The sequence below is a fragment of the Passer montanus genome, unplaced genomic scaffold (genome assembly GCF_014805655.1).
Source record: "Passer montanus isolate IOZ18808 unplaced genomic scaffold, ASM1480565v1 scaffold1, whole genome shotgun sequence".
Classification (NCBI taxonomy): Eukaryota; Metazoa; Chordata; class Aves; order Passeriformes; family Passeridae; genus Passer; species Passer montanus.
In genome coordinates this window covers 21,474,186-21,491,390 of record NW_024356504.1, presented here as the reverse complement: position 1 = coordinate 21,491,390, position 17,205 = coordinate 21,474,186, and the positions used below count along the sequence as shown (strand labels likewise).

At 40.6% G+C, this 17,205-nt stretch overlaps 1 protein-coding gene across 2 annotated transcripts in view; it reads left to right on the top strand.

Moving 5' to 3' along the window:
* The window catches only part of NCKAP5 (NCK associated protein 5), a 354,162-nt gene extending 337,771 nt beyond the window's left edge, over nucleotides 1-16,391 (top strand). For both annotated transcript variants that reach the window (XM_039700287.1, XM_039700277.1), the window contains exon 21: nucleotides 14,771-16,391. In XM_039700287.1, the coding sequence (XP_039556221.1) occupies nucleotides 14,771-15,052 (282 nt within the window). In that variant the 3' untranslated portion in view covers nucleotides 15,053-16,391. The remainder of the gene's footprint in view (nucleotides 1-14,770) is intronic.
* The last annotated feature ends 814 nt before the right edge of the window (nucleotides 16,392-17,205 follow it).

The window sequence follows — 17,205 nt, the reverse complement described above, 5'->3', positions numbered from 1 at the left end:
TTCTCTCAGTCTCTCCATCCTTTGCCTCCTCATTAACAGAGGTCACTAAAAATTTTACCTACTGTCAAAAAGTGTAGCCTGAAGAACTTCTCTTAGCTGCTCTAGTGTTAATCTCAGCAAATCAAACCCCGAGTGATTATTATGTAAAAAATGCCAGTCAAACACTTTAAAGTGATTTTTCTGACATCCTATTACATATGCACATATCCTATGGGTTACTGAATGCTCTGTAAAGCAAACTGTAAAACAAGGTCTCAGATGGGTTTGGGAGGATGAAGAATAAAGCAGAAGTGGGTGGAAAAGAAGAAATTAAATATGAATAGGAATAGGATGTGTTGCTGTGGATTATAAAATTAAAATGTTAACTATGCAGTAATAGTCTATGATATTTCTTCTAACAAAACAAAGTTACCAGATTGGGAAACTTGTTGGTAACACATATAATAAGACAAAAAGCAGATTTGAAATGTAAAAGCTTTTCAGACACTGCCTGAAACTGAGGAGCAGAAGTAGCAGAGCAGACAGCACATGCTTGCTGGTTGCTCTTGCAAGAATTATTTTTCTCTGCATAGACTAAGAGGAGCCTTTTTTATGGCCTCTAATCAGTAAAAATAAAGGTCAGGGTTTCTTCAAGCTTCTTTTCTTAATGGCTGTGCCTAAATGGATATTTAGGCACTTCAGTTGCCCAGTTTTCAAAGGTGCTACAAATCTGTAGCTCTTGGTGATGTCTCTGACCAATCCATATTATCTGGATCCTATGAAAATCATAGAGGAGTTTATAGAGGTGCTTGAAAATTGGTTTTGATGTTCTCCCTCTAACTGGCAGAATTTTGGTCTGTAACATCCTGCTTCTGTGGGCAATGACATGGAACGTCAGCAGACATTTCCCCCAAGTTAAAAGGAAGGCCAAATACTGTGCATTTCTAATCTGGTCCTACTGTGCTCCCATTAAGATCGTATCATAATGAAATTCTTCATCTTTTAAAATCCATTTCTTTATTGCATTTTCTGCAACATTAGTGTATGGGCAACTGGAAAAAGCTGAAACTTTCATTTGTATCATTTTACAGAATATTTTTACTATCACTATCATAGGGACATCATCCTATCTTTTAATGTTTCCTAGAAACATTATGGCAAGCCAGGGTACAGAGAGCTCAACATTTCTAATACAGCATTTCCACAAATAAAATCCATGGTGAATACATGGAAGCAGTGTTATGACATTGTCACGGTCATATTTTCTGGAAAAATCCCTTGCCCAGGATTTCTGTCCTGGGAAGTTGGGAAGCCTCAGAGAAAAAGGAAAACAATAATTATCTTATTTGCTTCTCCTGTGTTTTGCTGATTTGGAATGTGGTAGGTGATTGTTTCATTGGTTTCATGTGAATTGTTTTTACTTATTGGCCAACTGGGGCCAAGCTCTGTTGGACTCTCTGACGAGAGAGTCACGAGTTTTTGATTAGTATCTTTGTAGCTTTCTGTCTATATCCTTTCTGTATTCTTTAGTATAATTTAGTATAGTTTTAGTATAGCATTCTTTAATATAATATAATACCATAAAATAATAAATTAGCCTTCTAAGAACATGGAGTCAGATTCATCATTTCCGTCCTTCATTGGGGTCTCAGAAAATACAAGATGACATCATTAGTGGCATGATGTTGAAAAGAGAGGCAGCAGAGCAAGCCAAGGACAGCAGGCACCATTTAGAAGCTCTGTGATGTGAGGGCTGGAGCCTTCCTGATTGACTGCTGAAAACTAAATTGTCTTTGGAGCTTCTGTTTGTTTGTGCAGTTTCATCACTTGTTGTGGTGATAGGAGAAGATGAAGTGTCTGGCTGGGCAGGAAATTTAGGTATGAGGACATTTATCTTCTTGTCTTGTTCTACAAGGCAAATCCGGCTGGGTTTCTCCCTCCCATTCCATAGAAGCTGCCTGGCTGCCCAATTATTGTGCTTGGGAAGAGGAAAGGGGGCTAAGGCTGATGTCACCCACAGGCGTCACACGCTCTGCTTTTAGCTCAGCGCTGTCCTTCTGTTCCTGTGAAAGTGTTGGGGAGCCCACTCTCTCTCCTCCACAGCCAAAAACTTTCATACAAAGCAGGGACTTGGGATTTCAGCTATCTCGTGCCATTCCTGGCAGAGATATCTGTGGGAAGTAGAACTTTTGCCTCCATATCCTGTTTCTCTGGTAGTCATGGAGTCCGGATGTCAAAGGATAGAAAAATCCAGATTTATGAATGCAGCATGATGTGGATAATTACCATTCATATTTACTCAGGGGGAAAAACCACTGCAGAGTCCATAGGCCGCAGGGCACAGAGCATGAAAACAAAGATCTCCAGAGGTTCCACAGGCTCTGGACAGCACAAAACCCTGGGGGTTTACACAGGGCACTCCAATAGGAGTGAAATCATCAACCACTCCAATTGATACATCATAGCCTGCTTTGCTGCTGCTGGTGGCACTAGAATTTGCTAACCAACTAGAATTTTGCTAATCCAATTCTGTGAGACAGTTGGGAGTTTAACAAACGTATTTCAAATTGTATTTTGGAGAAATCTCAAGCATGGGGGGAACTGGTCATGTTCTGTTCATTGCAGCAGATGGCATCCCATTTGGTGTTTGTTAGCTTTGTTTGCAGCTCAATATTTTGTTTCTAGGGGAACTCAGTAAGTTAAATAATTTATTTCTCTAATGCATCGAGATTCTGATCCAAACTCTGCTAAAGTCAGTGCAAAACATTTGATTAACTACCTCGTTCAGTGGATTAAATGCCAGGTTCTGTATGTTGAAGAGTATTTCAGATGCTCCCTAGTGAGAACCTCTGTGAGGCCTCTACCTTTCCATGGAGAAATTTTTGCCTGCAAATAAAAAAAAATATTCAAATACATTCAAAAAGCTTAACAGACAGGAGTGCAGGACTGTGGAGATAAGGATGATGTCCAAATTGCTGAGCCAATTGCTAAGCCTCTCTTGCTATTAAATTCCCCATTTTTAAAATAAAGAATATAAATAATACCTTCCAGCTGCATTTGGAATTTAATCTAGTACTGTTAGCAGGCTGCCTTGAGAGCTTTGAAGGCCCCATAGCAGCACTAAGCAAATAATCATTATCACTTAATATTCTCATCAAGCATTCTTGCTCAAGATGGGATCTTGCATTACAAGGGCTAGCCATAAACACATTGCTCCTCTGATGAGGAATTTTCTGAATGTCAGAAGCAAATTCACACCCTGATCCTGCAAAAATCTATGCAAAGAGTTTTTCATGGGCAGAACCCTACCACCTTCAGCAGTCCTGCTGTCCATACAGGGCTTTAACCATGCCTGTGTATGGTGGAAATTTTTATTCCATTGTTATGAGTATTTGAATCCTGAATTATCCAAGATATTGAAGAAAGTAACACTTAAAAGAGGGTGGGTTTTTTTGTATTTTAATAAGTATTAAATGCCTGCTTATTTTCAGTAACTTTTTTTTAGATTATTCATTCTCTAGTCGGGCCTGACAACTGCTTTGTTCTGTATTTTCATCCTGATTTTCTGTTTGGGTCATCTTTGGGCATTCAAAACATGAGTGTGTGTTAGCTGTACAGTGTGTCTGCATGAATTCCAGTTGTATTTTAGTCCTCCTAGTGGCCTATTATATTAACAATATTACAGTCTGTGGTTTAGGTATAGGAACATGTTCTATATCACTGCAGTTGCAGTATTGATACTGCAGTAACACTTCTGCACTGCTAAAGTCAATAAATCTCCTAAAGCATTTGTGCAACAGATCCAGTCACATGGCAGCTATCACTTCACACACTTCTCTTTTTCCACAGAAATTGCAGTGAAATCAATGCAAAAAAAAACCCCTATTCTTCCCCTGCAGGAAGCCTGCTGTGGGAGCAGGAGCTTGTGCTGCTTCTTCACAACAAATTCCTCCTTCAGTTATACCCAAGAGAGGTTTTCTCACAGCCAGACAAGTGGGGTCAGGAACTACAAAACCAGGGTTCCCAATATATCTTTTCACTCTGCCTTCTTTCTCTGAAAAATCCTCAAAAGCCTTGCCAAAATATCACCTCACAACCTAGGAAGGGCCTTTTACAGCCCAGGTGGGCTCAGCACAGTTACCTCCCTTTCAGGTCCTGTTAGATGCTTAACCTGAGCTTTGCTGGTTCCCAGGGAAGCAGGAAAGGCAAAGCTCTGTCCAGCAGTTGTCCTTGAGATTTCTGTTTAGAGGCTGTGGCCTTCACAGAGAGTTTGCAGCCATTGTTGCCTCCTGCCAGCTCCCTGTGGGAGACTTTCTCTATGCCTGGCTGGGCCACCAAGTAGGAGAGAGCTTCTCATGACCAGAAACAGATGTACTCGTTTCTAAAAGATGAAGTAAACACATCTAAATCCATAAATTACCTAAAATTCCCCTCGGATCACAGCCAGATGATATGCATGTTAATCAAAATGGATATCACTGCTTTAATTCAGTGAGGAGGCAAGTTCAACATCTATAAATCTCCTGGCTGTAGGAGCTTCCATCTGCATCTGCAGCAATGTGGTGCCCAGTATGGCTCTGCTTAATTGTGATTATTTCTAATCATTCTAATTCTTAATTCTCCTAATAATAGAGAAACAGTTATAATATAACAGTTTGTTTTTGAGCATCCTTTAGAGTAAAAAAAGGACTATCACCTGCCATCAGCATTTCAGACATGAATTGCCTATTCCCTGCACGTGCCCCAGTGTGCATTTTGGACACACAAAGTAGGTGTTGTGAGAGTGGGAATGGCTGGCTCCAGTGTCAGGAGCAGCCAAAGGAAACTGCAGGGAAGGGAGCAAAGATCCCACATCCCAGTGGGCACCTCCATGTGCATGGGAGCATTGCATCATCCCTTCCTCCTCAGCACCTTCAGCCACAGGCAGGCACCTGCAGCTCCCCAGGAATTCTGGAGCTCCAGCCAACAGGCCTGGGTTGGAAAACCTGTCCTCCAGCACATCTGAAACTCAGCCACGAATTTCTTAGTTTTTAAATTGCATTTTTTACCTGATTATCTTCCAAAGGGTTTTCTAAACTCTTGATTAATCTTTGGGTTGGCTATTTAATACAGTGTTTGGTTAACTAATTCATGTAGTTGTTTATAATTAATGTCTTGCTATAAAATCATCTTAATAGAAGGTTGGGGGTTTTTTGTTTTCTTTCCAGTAGAATAACAAGTTATTTTATTATTCAAACAAGGCTTACTTCCTGCTGTTTTCAATAAGATTTTTAATAAATATGTAAATTTTAAAATTAATTTACTGCATACGTTTGGCAGCATGATTCTTGAACTGACAAAAGTTTGATGGATTGTAAAATTATCCTCCATAAAAATCATCAGTCACAGTAAACAGAATTTATCAGCCTCTGGTAATTCTACAGCTTTTTCTTCATCTTATCTCCTGTTAGGAACTCACTTAAAATTGATTATAATATAGTATGTTTCTAGAAATGTAATTCATTCATATATTAATTAGATTTTAGGTTAATATCCCATCATGGAATAGGACATGAGCCAACAGTTTTCCTGTTGTTGCAGAACTGCAGTGGAGAGCCCTTGATTACTGCTCCCATGTGGTTTAACCACCAGGACTAATCACTAATCAAATTCCAGCAACATAAAATGGAACATCCTTCACAGCATTTATTTTCTAGCTGACTTATACTATGGGCTTTTTATTGATACAACTTGCTGTACTGAAATGAACTAAAAATTGCAAGAGAGGATTTATCCTTCTACTTTAATTTGGTTCTGCAGCCAGTGCCTGAAGTTCTGTCTTGGGTTTTTGTTGCTGCTGTCCCTGAAATACTCTGCCCTACAGCAGAGATAAATTGTTTGCATAAATTTAGAAGGTCCTTGTAGATGACTGTGCTGTTATGTAGGATTTGTTAGCAGATGAACTTAAAACATAGGTTTCCATCTGCAGTTCATGCTTTGCTTGAATCAGTGCTGGAACTCAGCTCACATCAGCTGGAGGGGTGGCAAACACAGTCACATATCCAGCATCATTATTTGCATCTATCCTGTCCCACTTTTCTCTGACTACAAAGGAACTTCTCTAGTCTCATTGCTCGGAGTCAGAAAACAGAGTGCATGAGGTTCAGGCTGACAGATTTACTGGGAAGGCAGCCTGGGCTCTACCCTCCTCCCCTGCTCCTCCAGGAGCACTTATCCCAGTGCAGGACTGCCCAGCCCCGGCCCCTAACCCTCACTTAGTGGGGCACATCTAGTGGGTTTCTTTCCTTAGTGCCTTTCAGGAGCCAGGTGTCACAGAAGGGAAAAGAAAGGGCAGTGGATTTTGGTTAGAACAGAATAATTAGAGGTAAAAAAATCTCTGTTATGTATGGTTGATTAAAATCTGTAGTGAAAGGGAAACATCAGCTTCAGGCTCATAAAATAAACTATGTTGTTGGACTGGGGTTTAAGAAAGCTAATTCAGATTTTTTTAACAATGAAGAAGACCCTGTTTCCAAATTCTAAAATTTTGAATTCTGTATTCCTGGTGAGAGCTTTAGTTCTGATGTGTGTGCACTGTGGACATGAAGGCTCCCTCTGCAGCAGCTGAGTGTTGTGGTCACAGAGAGGGAAACTGATGGGTCTGGAAGGATTGTTTGTCTCTTCCCAAATTTCCTTCCTCCTCAGAGGCTAAAAGTAAAAAACCCAAACCTATTTGCTGTGGCGACAAAGAGCACAGAAAAAAAAAAAAAAAAAAAAAAAAAAAAAAAAACAAACCTATTTGCTGTTGAACTTTGTTTAAATTCCCTCCCTGAATCATTCTGAGAACTTGGAAGAAGGGACATTCCCTTTCCTTCCTCTGCAGATCTTCCAGCAGAGGTTCATGCTCACTGAACTCTCCCCCAGACAGCACAGCCCTCTTAATGCCCACAACAAGCCAGTCTTCATAGCTGGGAAAATTATTCCTATATGGTTTTGTCATCCTGCTGATTTCCTCTTGATCCTGCCACATAACCTTGCTTCTTCAGTGGTTGCACTCAATGATCTGAAAGGTCTTTTCCAACATAAACAGTCCTGTAATTCCATGATTCTCTTTCTACTGCTTCTGTCTTTTTACCCACAGGTCAGCTGGATGGTCACGGGCTATGAATCTAGTCCAGTGCACAAAAGACATGATTACTAGTGAGGAACATCCCAGCCACTTGCAATTACCTTTTGCAGTACAGTCTTGGAGTGCAATTCCATTTTTCCAGTTCCAGTATTCTGGGTGAATGACATGCAGACATTACAGGCCAGGAGCTGAGGCATCACTAGAGAGGTGGGGGATAAGCATCTTTGTAACTACCAAAATGAATTGTCTTATTCAAAAAGCCAAAGGTGGAAGATGAGGACAGATAGGAACACAGCTAATACTCAGGAACAGTAGTCTGAATTCAGCCATACTGAAAAAATTACTCTGATTACTGAAAATGTCAGTGAGATTATATGTTATATAAGTACAATCCTGCATTTACCAAGTTTGAGAGGATTTTTTCTCATCAGTCAAATGGGAGATAGAACCTGTATCTTTAAGAAATGCATTTGGTACTGGATTTAAAAAAATTAAAAAGCTGTTTCAAACTGTACTTTTTCCCCTCCTGAATTTAGGTGTGTGTAAGTATCCCAATTAAAAAAAATACAAACTAAACCTCTATTCTAGGATAAAATTGTAGCCCCTTTTTTGTACAAAGCCCCTTCTTCTCCTGAATTTAGGTGTGTGTAAGTATCCCAATTAAAAAAAAATATAAACTAAACCTCTATTCTAGAATAAAATTGTAGTCCCTTTTTTGTACAAAGCCCCTTCTTTATTGAAACAATCAGCCATACTTTCATCAAGGAAAGGATAACTACTTTCATTCAGTAAGACAATCCTCGGTATATTTAAATTCTGTCAGGTGAAATACAGTCTGATGAAGACTGAAACAGTGAAGTTATTTAGGACTGCACACTTCCAGTACCATTTGGTTATCACTGACAAAATAACCCTTCATATAATTCTCTCAAGGAAGGGTATTGACCTTCAAATGGTTAAGTCAAGTTCAGTACCTTTATCACCAATCTTACCTTTCAGCATAACTTTTTTGCACTGCCATTTTTTTCAATCACTAGAAAATCAGAAAAATTTTGCTATTTAATTTCCTCTACAAGTAAAGCTAAAAGGATCTCTGAGAAGTTAAGTGAATCCTATGCATCTCTTGTTCATTTTCAGTCCATCAGGTTCTAAAAACTGAGTAACAGCTTCCTTTCTCACCATGGATATTTCTTCCTTAATGCCTTGTGGTGAGCTTCTGATTGCACTAAGCATTGCTTTTACTGGGTAGATTCCCTCTGTGAGAAGCAAAATTGGTGGTTCTGCCAATGTGAGCAGAGTGAGGCTGTGCCTTGCCTTCTGGAGAAAGTCCTGGTGTTTAATTGCTTTTCTTTTTAATACATCGCCTCAACACGCTTGGCTGAGCACCAGCACCATTATCACTTTCTGAGGTATTGCCACTTAGAATTGTATTTTCTTATTCCTTTTTAAATAAACTTTGTCCATGCAGAGTGGATGCAGCCAGTGGCCATTCTGAGGCACTATGAGAAAACAACATTTTTGCCATTCAGTTTGTACCTGAACAAAGGCAAAAAGCCTGGGAACTCAGACCTCAACATCCTGGTTTATTAAATTATGCCAAAGTTCAAAGAGGGTTGGTATAGACCTAATCAGGTCAAACAGTCTTGTCATGTCAAGGAAATATTCATGTATGAGGATGGTAATCTTGGCATTAGAATGCTGAATGTACTGAGTCATCTCATCATTTTATGAAAATTCTGCTTTTCAAAGCATAAGGCCCAGCTCACTAAACAAAATTATTTTATCTCCTTTTAAACCACGCAAGAATTGAAGCTATAGACAACATAGTTTCAACTCCTCAGTTCATGAGGCAATAGCTGTTTTGTCCAGGTCTGCAGCTATGGATCACACACAGTTTGTGCTAATCAGCTGCTTTTCCTCTAAGGTAATTCACTTACAATTCAGGATCATGAGAAACGCTTTCCTTGTGATACTGAAATCTATTTGTAGTTTTTTATACTCTGAGATACAGTAGTTGAACTTTGATTACATAGTCATGGTTGCATTACCCATAATACCATCAGGGGATGATACATACCAGTGTATATCTGGCTTTCCTATCAGCTGCTGAACATACTAATTAACTTAAAAATGCTACCTAGCAATGCATTTCTTAAACAAAAAAGAAGCTGGCACTTACTGTTTATCATGAAAATCTGATGTGTGTCTCTGAGAATGTCATTATCTGCTACAGCAAAATAATTTTGGGATTTCTGCTCAAGTAGAAAAAAGAAAAATGATTCATTATTTCAGAAATTATTTTACTGTCAGTCCAGAAAATAGATGAAAGCTTCTGACAATGTACAATGGAGAGCAAGGCTTATCTTATTATTTAAAGTTATGCTTTAAAGAGAAAGAGGTTCAAACATCCCATTTTTAGCTCAGCTGTAATGCAGCAGAGGTCACGCAGCTACAGCTTTCACCTTTGTAGTTTGCTGGATGTGGCTGGGTAACTATTTTCACTGCAGAGTGTTACTTGTTCCCCTGATGTTCAGTGAAATCTGGAGACTGTTCACTTTGCACAGAGAGCCTGCATGGCATTCTGTCCTGGCTGGAGGACAGACAGCCACTGCCCAGCCCTTTTCACATGACACCTTCTACTGCAAGTGTCACACCAGAGAATTCAGTGAGAAGTTGTTCTGATGAGACCATCTGAACCATCTGTCTGATGAGACATCTCTGGTCAGAAAACTGCCCTGTATCTGCTTGCTGTAAAAGAAGCTGTGAAAGTATTAAAATTGTCCCACTAAACAGGTTATGTGTGAGCAGCCTATGGTGCTGCAACAGCATATCCCACTTAGACACGTTGTGTTGTAAATACAAAGCAGTTACAGGAGTTAGAGGATAGCTAAATTGGAAGAACTGTGAATTTAAAATAAGAAATAGTGGCTCCTGGGATCAAGTTTACCCTGAGCATATGCAGACAAAGTAACAAGCAATTTTTAAAAAGTAAAATCTAGAAAATTGTTTTCCCTTGCAATAAAGTTATGAGCAATAACTAAAAATAAACAAAAGGGAACATACTTTGTATCTTCTATTAGAGATCAGATCTGAAATGAAGGACCTTGAGTTATACAATTAAGTATTGATTTTGCTGATCTATGTTTAATTCTCATAGCAATTTTGTTGTTTTTACCCAATAGTGTTTTGCAGTTATACTTCACTTGAAGCAATGCCCTTCTTGCTTTTGTGTTAATCTAAAAACTAAATTGCCCAATGCATGAGAGACATAAATAAAGTTCATTTTATTCCTTTTTGTAACTGATTCTGAGCTCTTTAAAGTGCTGGTTAACTAAACTTAGACAGCTGGAAAATACATTTATCCTGCAGAATGGTTCATTGCTATTTCTGGGCTCTGGTGGGACTCATAAGCACAGTCTGACCTCCAGATAACCAAAGCTTCTGTGTGTTACCACTTTCAAGAAATGGCCTTGCTGCTGCTTTCCTTCCTGCACACGAGTGTGGGGTCCTCTGTGCCTGTGAACCAGCCCACCCTTCCCTGCTCCTCCTTCCCACTGCACCTGAGGAATCCTTGTGCTGTTCAGGAGGGCTGCAGCTCTTCCTGCTCCTGGATCACACAGCTCTGAAAAGGCATTCTACCCACATGTAACCTCTCATTTTTACAGTTTGTAGAAAATCTAATTTGATGTATTAATGTAGGAATAACACCTATTTATAATGTATCAGTGTAACTGCAGGCTAGTTATGTTTTCCTAATTTGCTGTGCTTGAAGTGACATGCCAGATTTTATTACATCACTAATGGGTTTTAGTTATTCCCTTTAGGATGTTGCCAGCAAGGAAACATTATTCTGATTCATGACTCATGGGTTTATTTGAAAGTGATGTGGCTCGTGATGAATGTCTGTGTATGTCAGGAAGAGTTTCTCCTCTTCTGACAACAGGGCACTGCTCCCAGGTGGTGCAAGGCACCCCGTACTGGGCAGGTGAGAAGCTCCAGCTGTGGGAAGCTCTCCACCTATACAGTGCAGTAGAGCAACAAATGCTCCCCATGCCCTAAGGCCATAATGGTACAGATGTTCCATACAAAAATACACTTTGGATAAGTAAAAGAAGCTAACCATTGATTTGCTTTAGGGTGATGGGCCAGAGCTGTTACAGAGGCACGGTGAAAACTAGTTCTTGTCTGCATTGAGCATTTTTCCTTTTTTTTTTCCATTATCTGTCTCTTCTAGACCAAAATCTCTGACTACATGTTTCTGTCTTCTCCCTTAATTAATACTTAGGAAAACATACAGAGTCCACACCGAATGCAGCACTCACCTTGTTCACAGAACAGATCAGAACAGGCAGCAGCAAAGTCAACACTTAGGGCTGAAATGGTTTTAAGCATTGCTGCTGAGAAGGATCCTGTGTGAGAGCAAGCACGGGCTGTTGGTCCCACCTTAGCTCTTGTAGCAGCACTGAGCAAATCATGGAGCCTTTCTCTTTGCTGTGGTGACAAAACCACCTGTTCACTACACAGAAAGCCACTCCTGACACGGGAGAGATCTGAGTGGAAAACATGGCTTAGAGGTTAGGTGCTCTCTCCACTTCTTATCAAATCTCACCCAGCTCTTCTGGGTGTAGAAGACACCCACCTCACATTCCACTCTGCAGAAGCAGCAGCTGAGTCACTTCAGTGAGACTCTCAAATGCATTAATGAACTGATTACTTTAAAATAAACATTGCTAACACCTTTGGGCTAACCCTTGTTCTTTGTTATAGCAGTGACTCTGCTGCAGTCAATAGCAAATCTACATAAAAACCCCCAAAGACACTACGTAACCACATACACAATTTATCAATCAAATTCTAACAATAGTTGTTTTGCTTTTGCCTTTTGATTCATATAGCAGCTTTTAGGACTGCCATGAATAATAAGAAACATTTAAGGATGACTCTAAATAAACACTCTTTGGTAATTTTTTACAAGTTGTATCTATAGTAACTAGAGAAAAAATTCTTAATATTTCTGTTCTGACACACACCAAGGTTAAAGAAATGACCAATGACTTTTCAGCTCTAGGAATGTACATAATTGTGTTATTGCAAGAGAAAATTATTTGTTGATTGTGCAGATCTCTGCACATTAAGATCTCTGCACATTAATATCTCTGCTTAAAGTTTTATTTTTGCTTATGTGTTTTCTTCTACGTGTTAAAGAAACAAAGTTTCAGGATTTTTTACAGAAGGATGTAACTGGGCACGAGGACACCTAGAAGGACAATTCTATGTCCAAAAAATACCCGTAACTCATTTCTGAATTGTTTCTTGTTTTGGTAATAAATTTTGCTACCACTGTGAGAATTAGTTTTCCCTGTAAGCCCTGATGTATTGTAGATGTACTGTTCACTACTCAGAATCTTTTGCTAACAGGTTTTACTGATGGGCTTCAGTTCACTTAAATTTCACTTGATTCAATGTCTTTGCTTAAAATTTTCAGAGTACTTTTGTTCCCTGCGGTTTCTCTAATGTAATTTATAAAATAAATGAGAAACTAGGGTGTGATTAAAGTAGGATTGTAGCCTAGGTTGTGCTTGAAGGGTATAAAAAAACTATTGATACTACAGGTATGCAGAATATACCAATGAATTCAGTCTAATGTGGCCTGAGGTGTAAATCCATCCTTCGGTAGGATAGCCAAAACCCTCCTCTGATTGTGATGCTTCACCCAGACTGTTCTGTCCTGCAGAGTCTCCAGGTGCTCCTCCAGCCCAGGAGCTGAAATTGGCTCCATTTGAATCAATGAGAGTTTTATCACGGGCCTTTCTAACTCCAGTACTGAGTCCTGCAGTCCCAAGTCTGTGCTAACTAGTCACATCCCATTTATCTAAAGAAAAGCTGTGAAGTGGGAAAATTAAAGACAAAGAAACATCATTTAGTCTGCCGTATAATAAAGTATTTTAGGTTTAGCACTCTGAAAAGCAAAAAGTGCTAATGTGTGTTATTGATGCCATGGCTGAGGATTTTCTCATCTGGCCTACAGAGAAGTGAAGCAGCTTTTTCAGTATTTTAAATGAGGGCAGAGTGAAGAAAATTTTAAGGTGAAATTGTGAAAAATTTCTGTTGTAGGGTCCTAAATTTGTGTTCATTCCCATTACCAAGGGTTGTATTCCTCTATCTCAGCAAACATTTTAATTACAGATATTGAAGACCTTAGTTTTAACTGTCATCTAAAATTAGAATCCAACACAACATTCCCTAAAACCTTTTAGACTCAAGTTTAATTAATGCACCAAACAGAAAATCTTCATTTGCTAAGACTTTAGGATCTCCTGTTGCTTTGCTTAAGTTTGTTGGAAACATTTTCCAGAAATAGTAATCTAATCCATGCACTGTCATCTTATGAAATGTGACAAGATCAGAGCAAAAACAGTCATTGCACTGGCATTTCAATTTTTATCTAACTAGCCATCAAAACAAGCAATCAAAATGTAACAATTTGTCTTCCTCTCACCAAAGATTTCCAAGGAGAAGCAGCACAGCGTGCACAACATTTCACTGACTTGGGGCTTGAATTCTGCAGAAAATCCTGAGGACCCTTTACAACTGCACATGTAATGACCAACAGCATCCACACATCTGCCCAAGCTATATCTTCAGTGTGCTTAAAATGCCATCTCATTTTCTAGCTAAACAAAAGTGTTGATGCCTTGGATTTACAGTAATTTACTGATTCTGTCTTTGCCATCTGATGGCAGTACCAAAAATGAGGAATGGCTTAGCACTCTGATGGCATATCTCAGAATGCTTGAATCTTATCTGCCCAGGAGGTTATTGAATGTTGATTGTAAAATGTTGAATGCTATCCCATATATCTCTGGTAATACGATCTGTAAGAGGAGTTAGTTACTCAGATTTTGAAACACTCTGTATATGAACAGCAGGTCATTTTTATTGAGCTGCTCCCTACATAGTTCCCTAATGATTCCTTGGTCAGATCTCTGATTGCAAATACCAGCAGCTAACAAAGGGATAAAATGACTCTGGTACAATCCTACTGTGTGTTTTCAATATAATGTGCTAATACATTGTCCAGTGTTCCCACAGAATTACACCACTTCTGTGAGAAGGCCTGGCCAATACCTGATTGATTCTGGTCTGTGGGGATGGGCCCAGTTCAGTGCAATTTCCTCTCTTGTTGCTTTCTTGTCTATTAGAGAGGGTTTGGGTTTGTGGAAATCAATAGGCTTACACATGCAAAATGTGAGGCTATTCCCTAGCAAGTTTCATTTGCATCCTTAATTTATGGAAAATGCTGTTTTCTCCTCTGCACTTTTTTTTAAAACTCTACTTAAACAAATACCTGTTTAAACATACCCCCCAATGTATTAATGCAGAAGATCTGAATTCCTGTGAGGATGCTGGAGATGTTTAACTCATGTGTAGCCAGGCTCTGCTATTTAGGACATTAATAGCACTTGAGTGTTGCATAAATGGAGTCCTATTTGTCTTAGCAGAATCATTAAAGTTATGATTTATCCTAAAATGGATACTAATGTTCTATTTAATCATAACAGTTATTTAAGCGTCTAACAATCTATTTCCTCTCACCCTGTGAACTTTAGAAATGGCAATTAATGGTGTACAATAGGAAACTTTTAAAGGAATATGCTTCAAATATTTCTCTCGCTTTTACAGAAATTGAAGCAAACTGAAGAAACAAAAGAAGATTCCCAGAACAGAGTATCTAAAATTTCCCTGGAGTCTCTCAATAAATTTAACAGCAATAATGCACTTTTATTAGAAAAAGAGAAGAACTGTCTGAACAAGGTTGAAGGACAGAAGGAAGAGAATGGAAAGAAAGAAGCAGCTTCCTTGAACAGCTCGGGTCGGCAGGATGTGGACAATTTGGAATCCCTGAGTGATTCCCTGTACGACAGCTTCTCCTCCTGTGCCAGCCAAGGCTCCAACGACGTTTAGGGACACTTCCAGCAGGCTGCAGCACAGAGTGGAGCTGAAGGTGAGCGTGGAGTGAGGAGGGAGAGGAGACTGTGCTTGGCAATTCCCCCTCGAGCTCGCTGTGCTCACGTCAGGGTGTTCTGACCTCCCAGCACACAGCAATAAGGCAGGGCAGCATCACGGTGGTGCAGGGGACTCAACACACCCAACACAACGAATACACAGAATAAAGTCTTAATTTTGCACTTTTGTGAATATTTGTACAGTTGTAAATACCTTGGGAAAATATATTTGTAGGGATACATGACAGCAATAAATATTAAATTGGTGCTATGCTCCTGTAATGGCAGATTACTAACTTAAAGAAATTGGTGTGTATATTAACAAGAAAAGCTAGTAGCTTTTTTTAAAAAGAGTTATAATTGTCATAGTCTTAAAACTGTATGTAGAAACACTGCATTACCATAAATTTGAGCCTGCCAGATTGTCTTTAATAAACTCTCGTGGACTCCCTTTTAGAAAACATATTTTATTTTTTTCTTTTTAGTGCAATTCCATACAGGTATTCTAGGGAAACATGCATTTCAGTTATTACAACTTCACAACAGGTGTCTTATTTCAAAAGGGGTTTGACTTTTGACATGGCAAGAAAATGAATAGATTAAAAGGCCTGATACTGCTGGCATTGGCTTCATCAATCATGCACATAACTGTTTGAAAGATCAGGGTCAAAGCAATTCACTGCTGACACAAACAGGAGTCCTGTAGGAATGGGAACCACATAAACCATCCTGTACTTCTGACTGCAACGTGGCTTTTCAACTTCCACCTCCTCGGTACTGTACTCATTTCCCATCAAATTGTAAATGTACCATACTGTGTTATCTTTCCTAGTCTCTGGTCGGTCTTAAGCTCTGAACACTAAAGTTATTTTTTAAGAAAACACAACAACTTCTGTTTGTGACACACTAAGGTGTTGGTGCTAACCAGTACTAGTTCAAACATATCTTGGAGCAGGGGGATTGGGCTGTATTGGGTGTTTATGTTTTTTTTCTACAAAGGTTGTTTATATGTAAGGGAGAGTCTATTGCAAAGGTTCTGTGTATTTTTTCTAGATGTGAAGTATTTATAACTGCTTTTTGTACAGCAATTGTAAACTAGATATATTTGGGGTATTTCTAGACTCTACAGTTTCTTTAGCACATGCTTGTTAATCTTTGGAATATTGTATGATCAGTGTTACTATTTTGTGCAAATTGTTATATTTTAATTCATTTCTGCCGTAAACTTGCATCGTCTTTTTCAACTTTCAAGAAATTTTCATTGAAACAACTTTCGTAAATAAAACTTCTCTTGCCTACCGGTGCCTGCTGGGGGGTTTTGGGAAGGGGATGCTGTGACAGCTTGGGCTGGGGTCAGGGGGTACCCAGCGAGCCGCCCCCGCTCCGGGACAGTGTTCGGAGAATTCGTGGCACGGGGCTGTTAAACAGCGATTTTAGCTAAATTAACTCTTCTTTGGAGCAGAGCTGGGAAACGATCACTGGCAAATAACGTGGTTATCCGGAGAGGAGCCGACGCACAGAGACGGTGCCAGCGGGGACGATGCGGGGGCAGCACCCCGGGCTGCCCCTGCCCAGCCCCTGACGGCTCTCGTCGCCTTATCCCGCCCCATCCCATCCCATTCCATCCCACGGTCAGCTCCTGCCTCCTCATCCCGCTGCCCCCGCCTCGGCCCATCGCGCCGTGTGTCCATCCCGCCGTGTGTCCATCCCGCGCGGGGCAGGCGGGCTCTGAGCGCCGCGTACGCGGCCACCGCGCCCTTTCCCCCGCGTTTTGTTAACGCTGGAATTCCCTTTCAGGGGGCTGGGAGGAGGGAATGGCGGGGCCGCGCCTCCCCTCGGTGCCTCCCGGGGTCGTGGGAGGCGAGCGGCGCCGGGCAGCGGGCGCGCTCCGGCTGCCACCTGTGGGCTCGGCCGGGCGGGGACACGGCAGGGACCGGGCGGGTGGCACAGGGAGCCGGGTCTGTGCCGGAGATGAGGAGGATGCGATGTGAAGCCCCGTGATGAGCAGCCCCGGCGGGCACAGGGTCGCGGGGCTCCCCTCCCTGGCTGAACTTGGCCCGTCCCCGAGGCGCTCCCGGCGAGGTGCGGGGATCCCCGCCCCGCTCCGCCGGC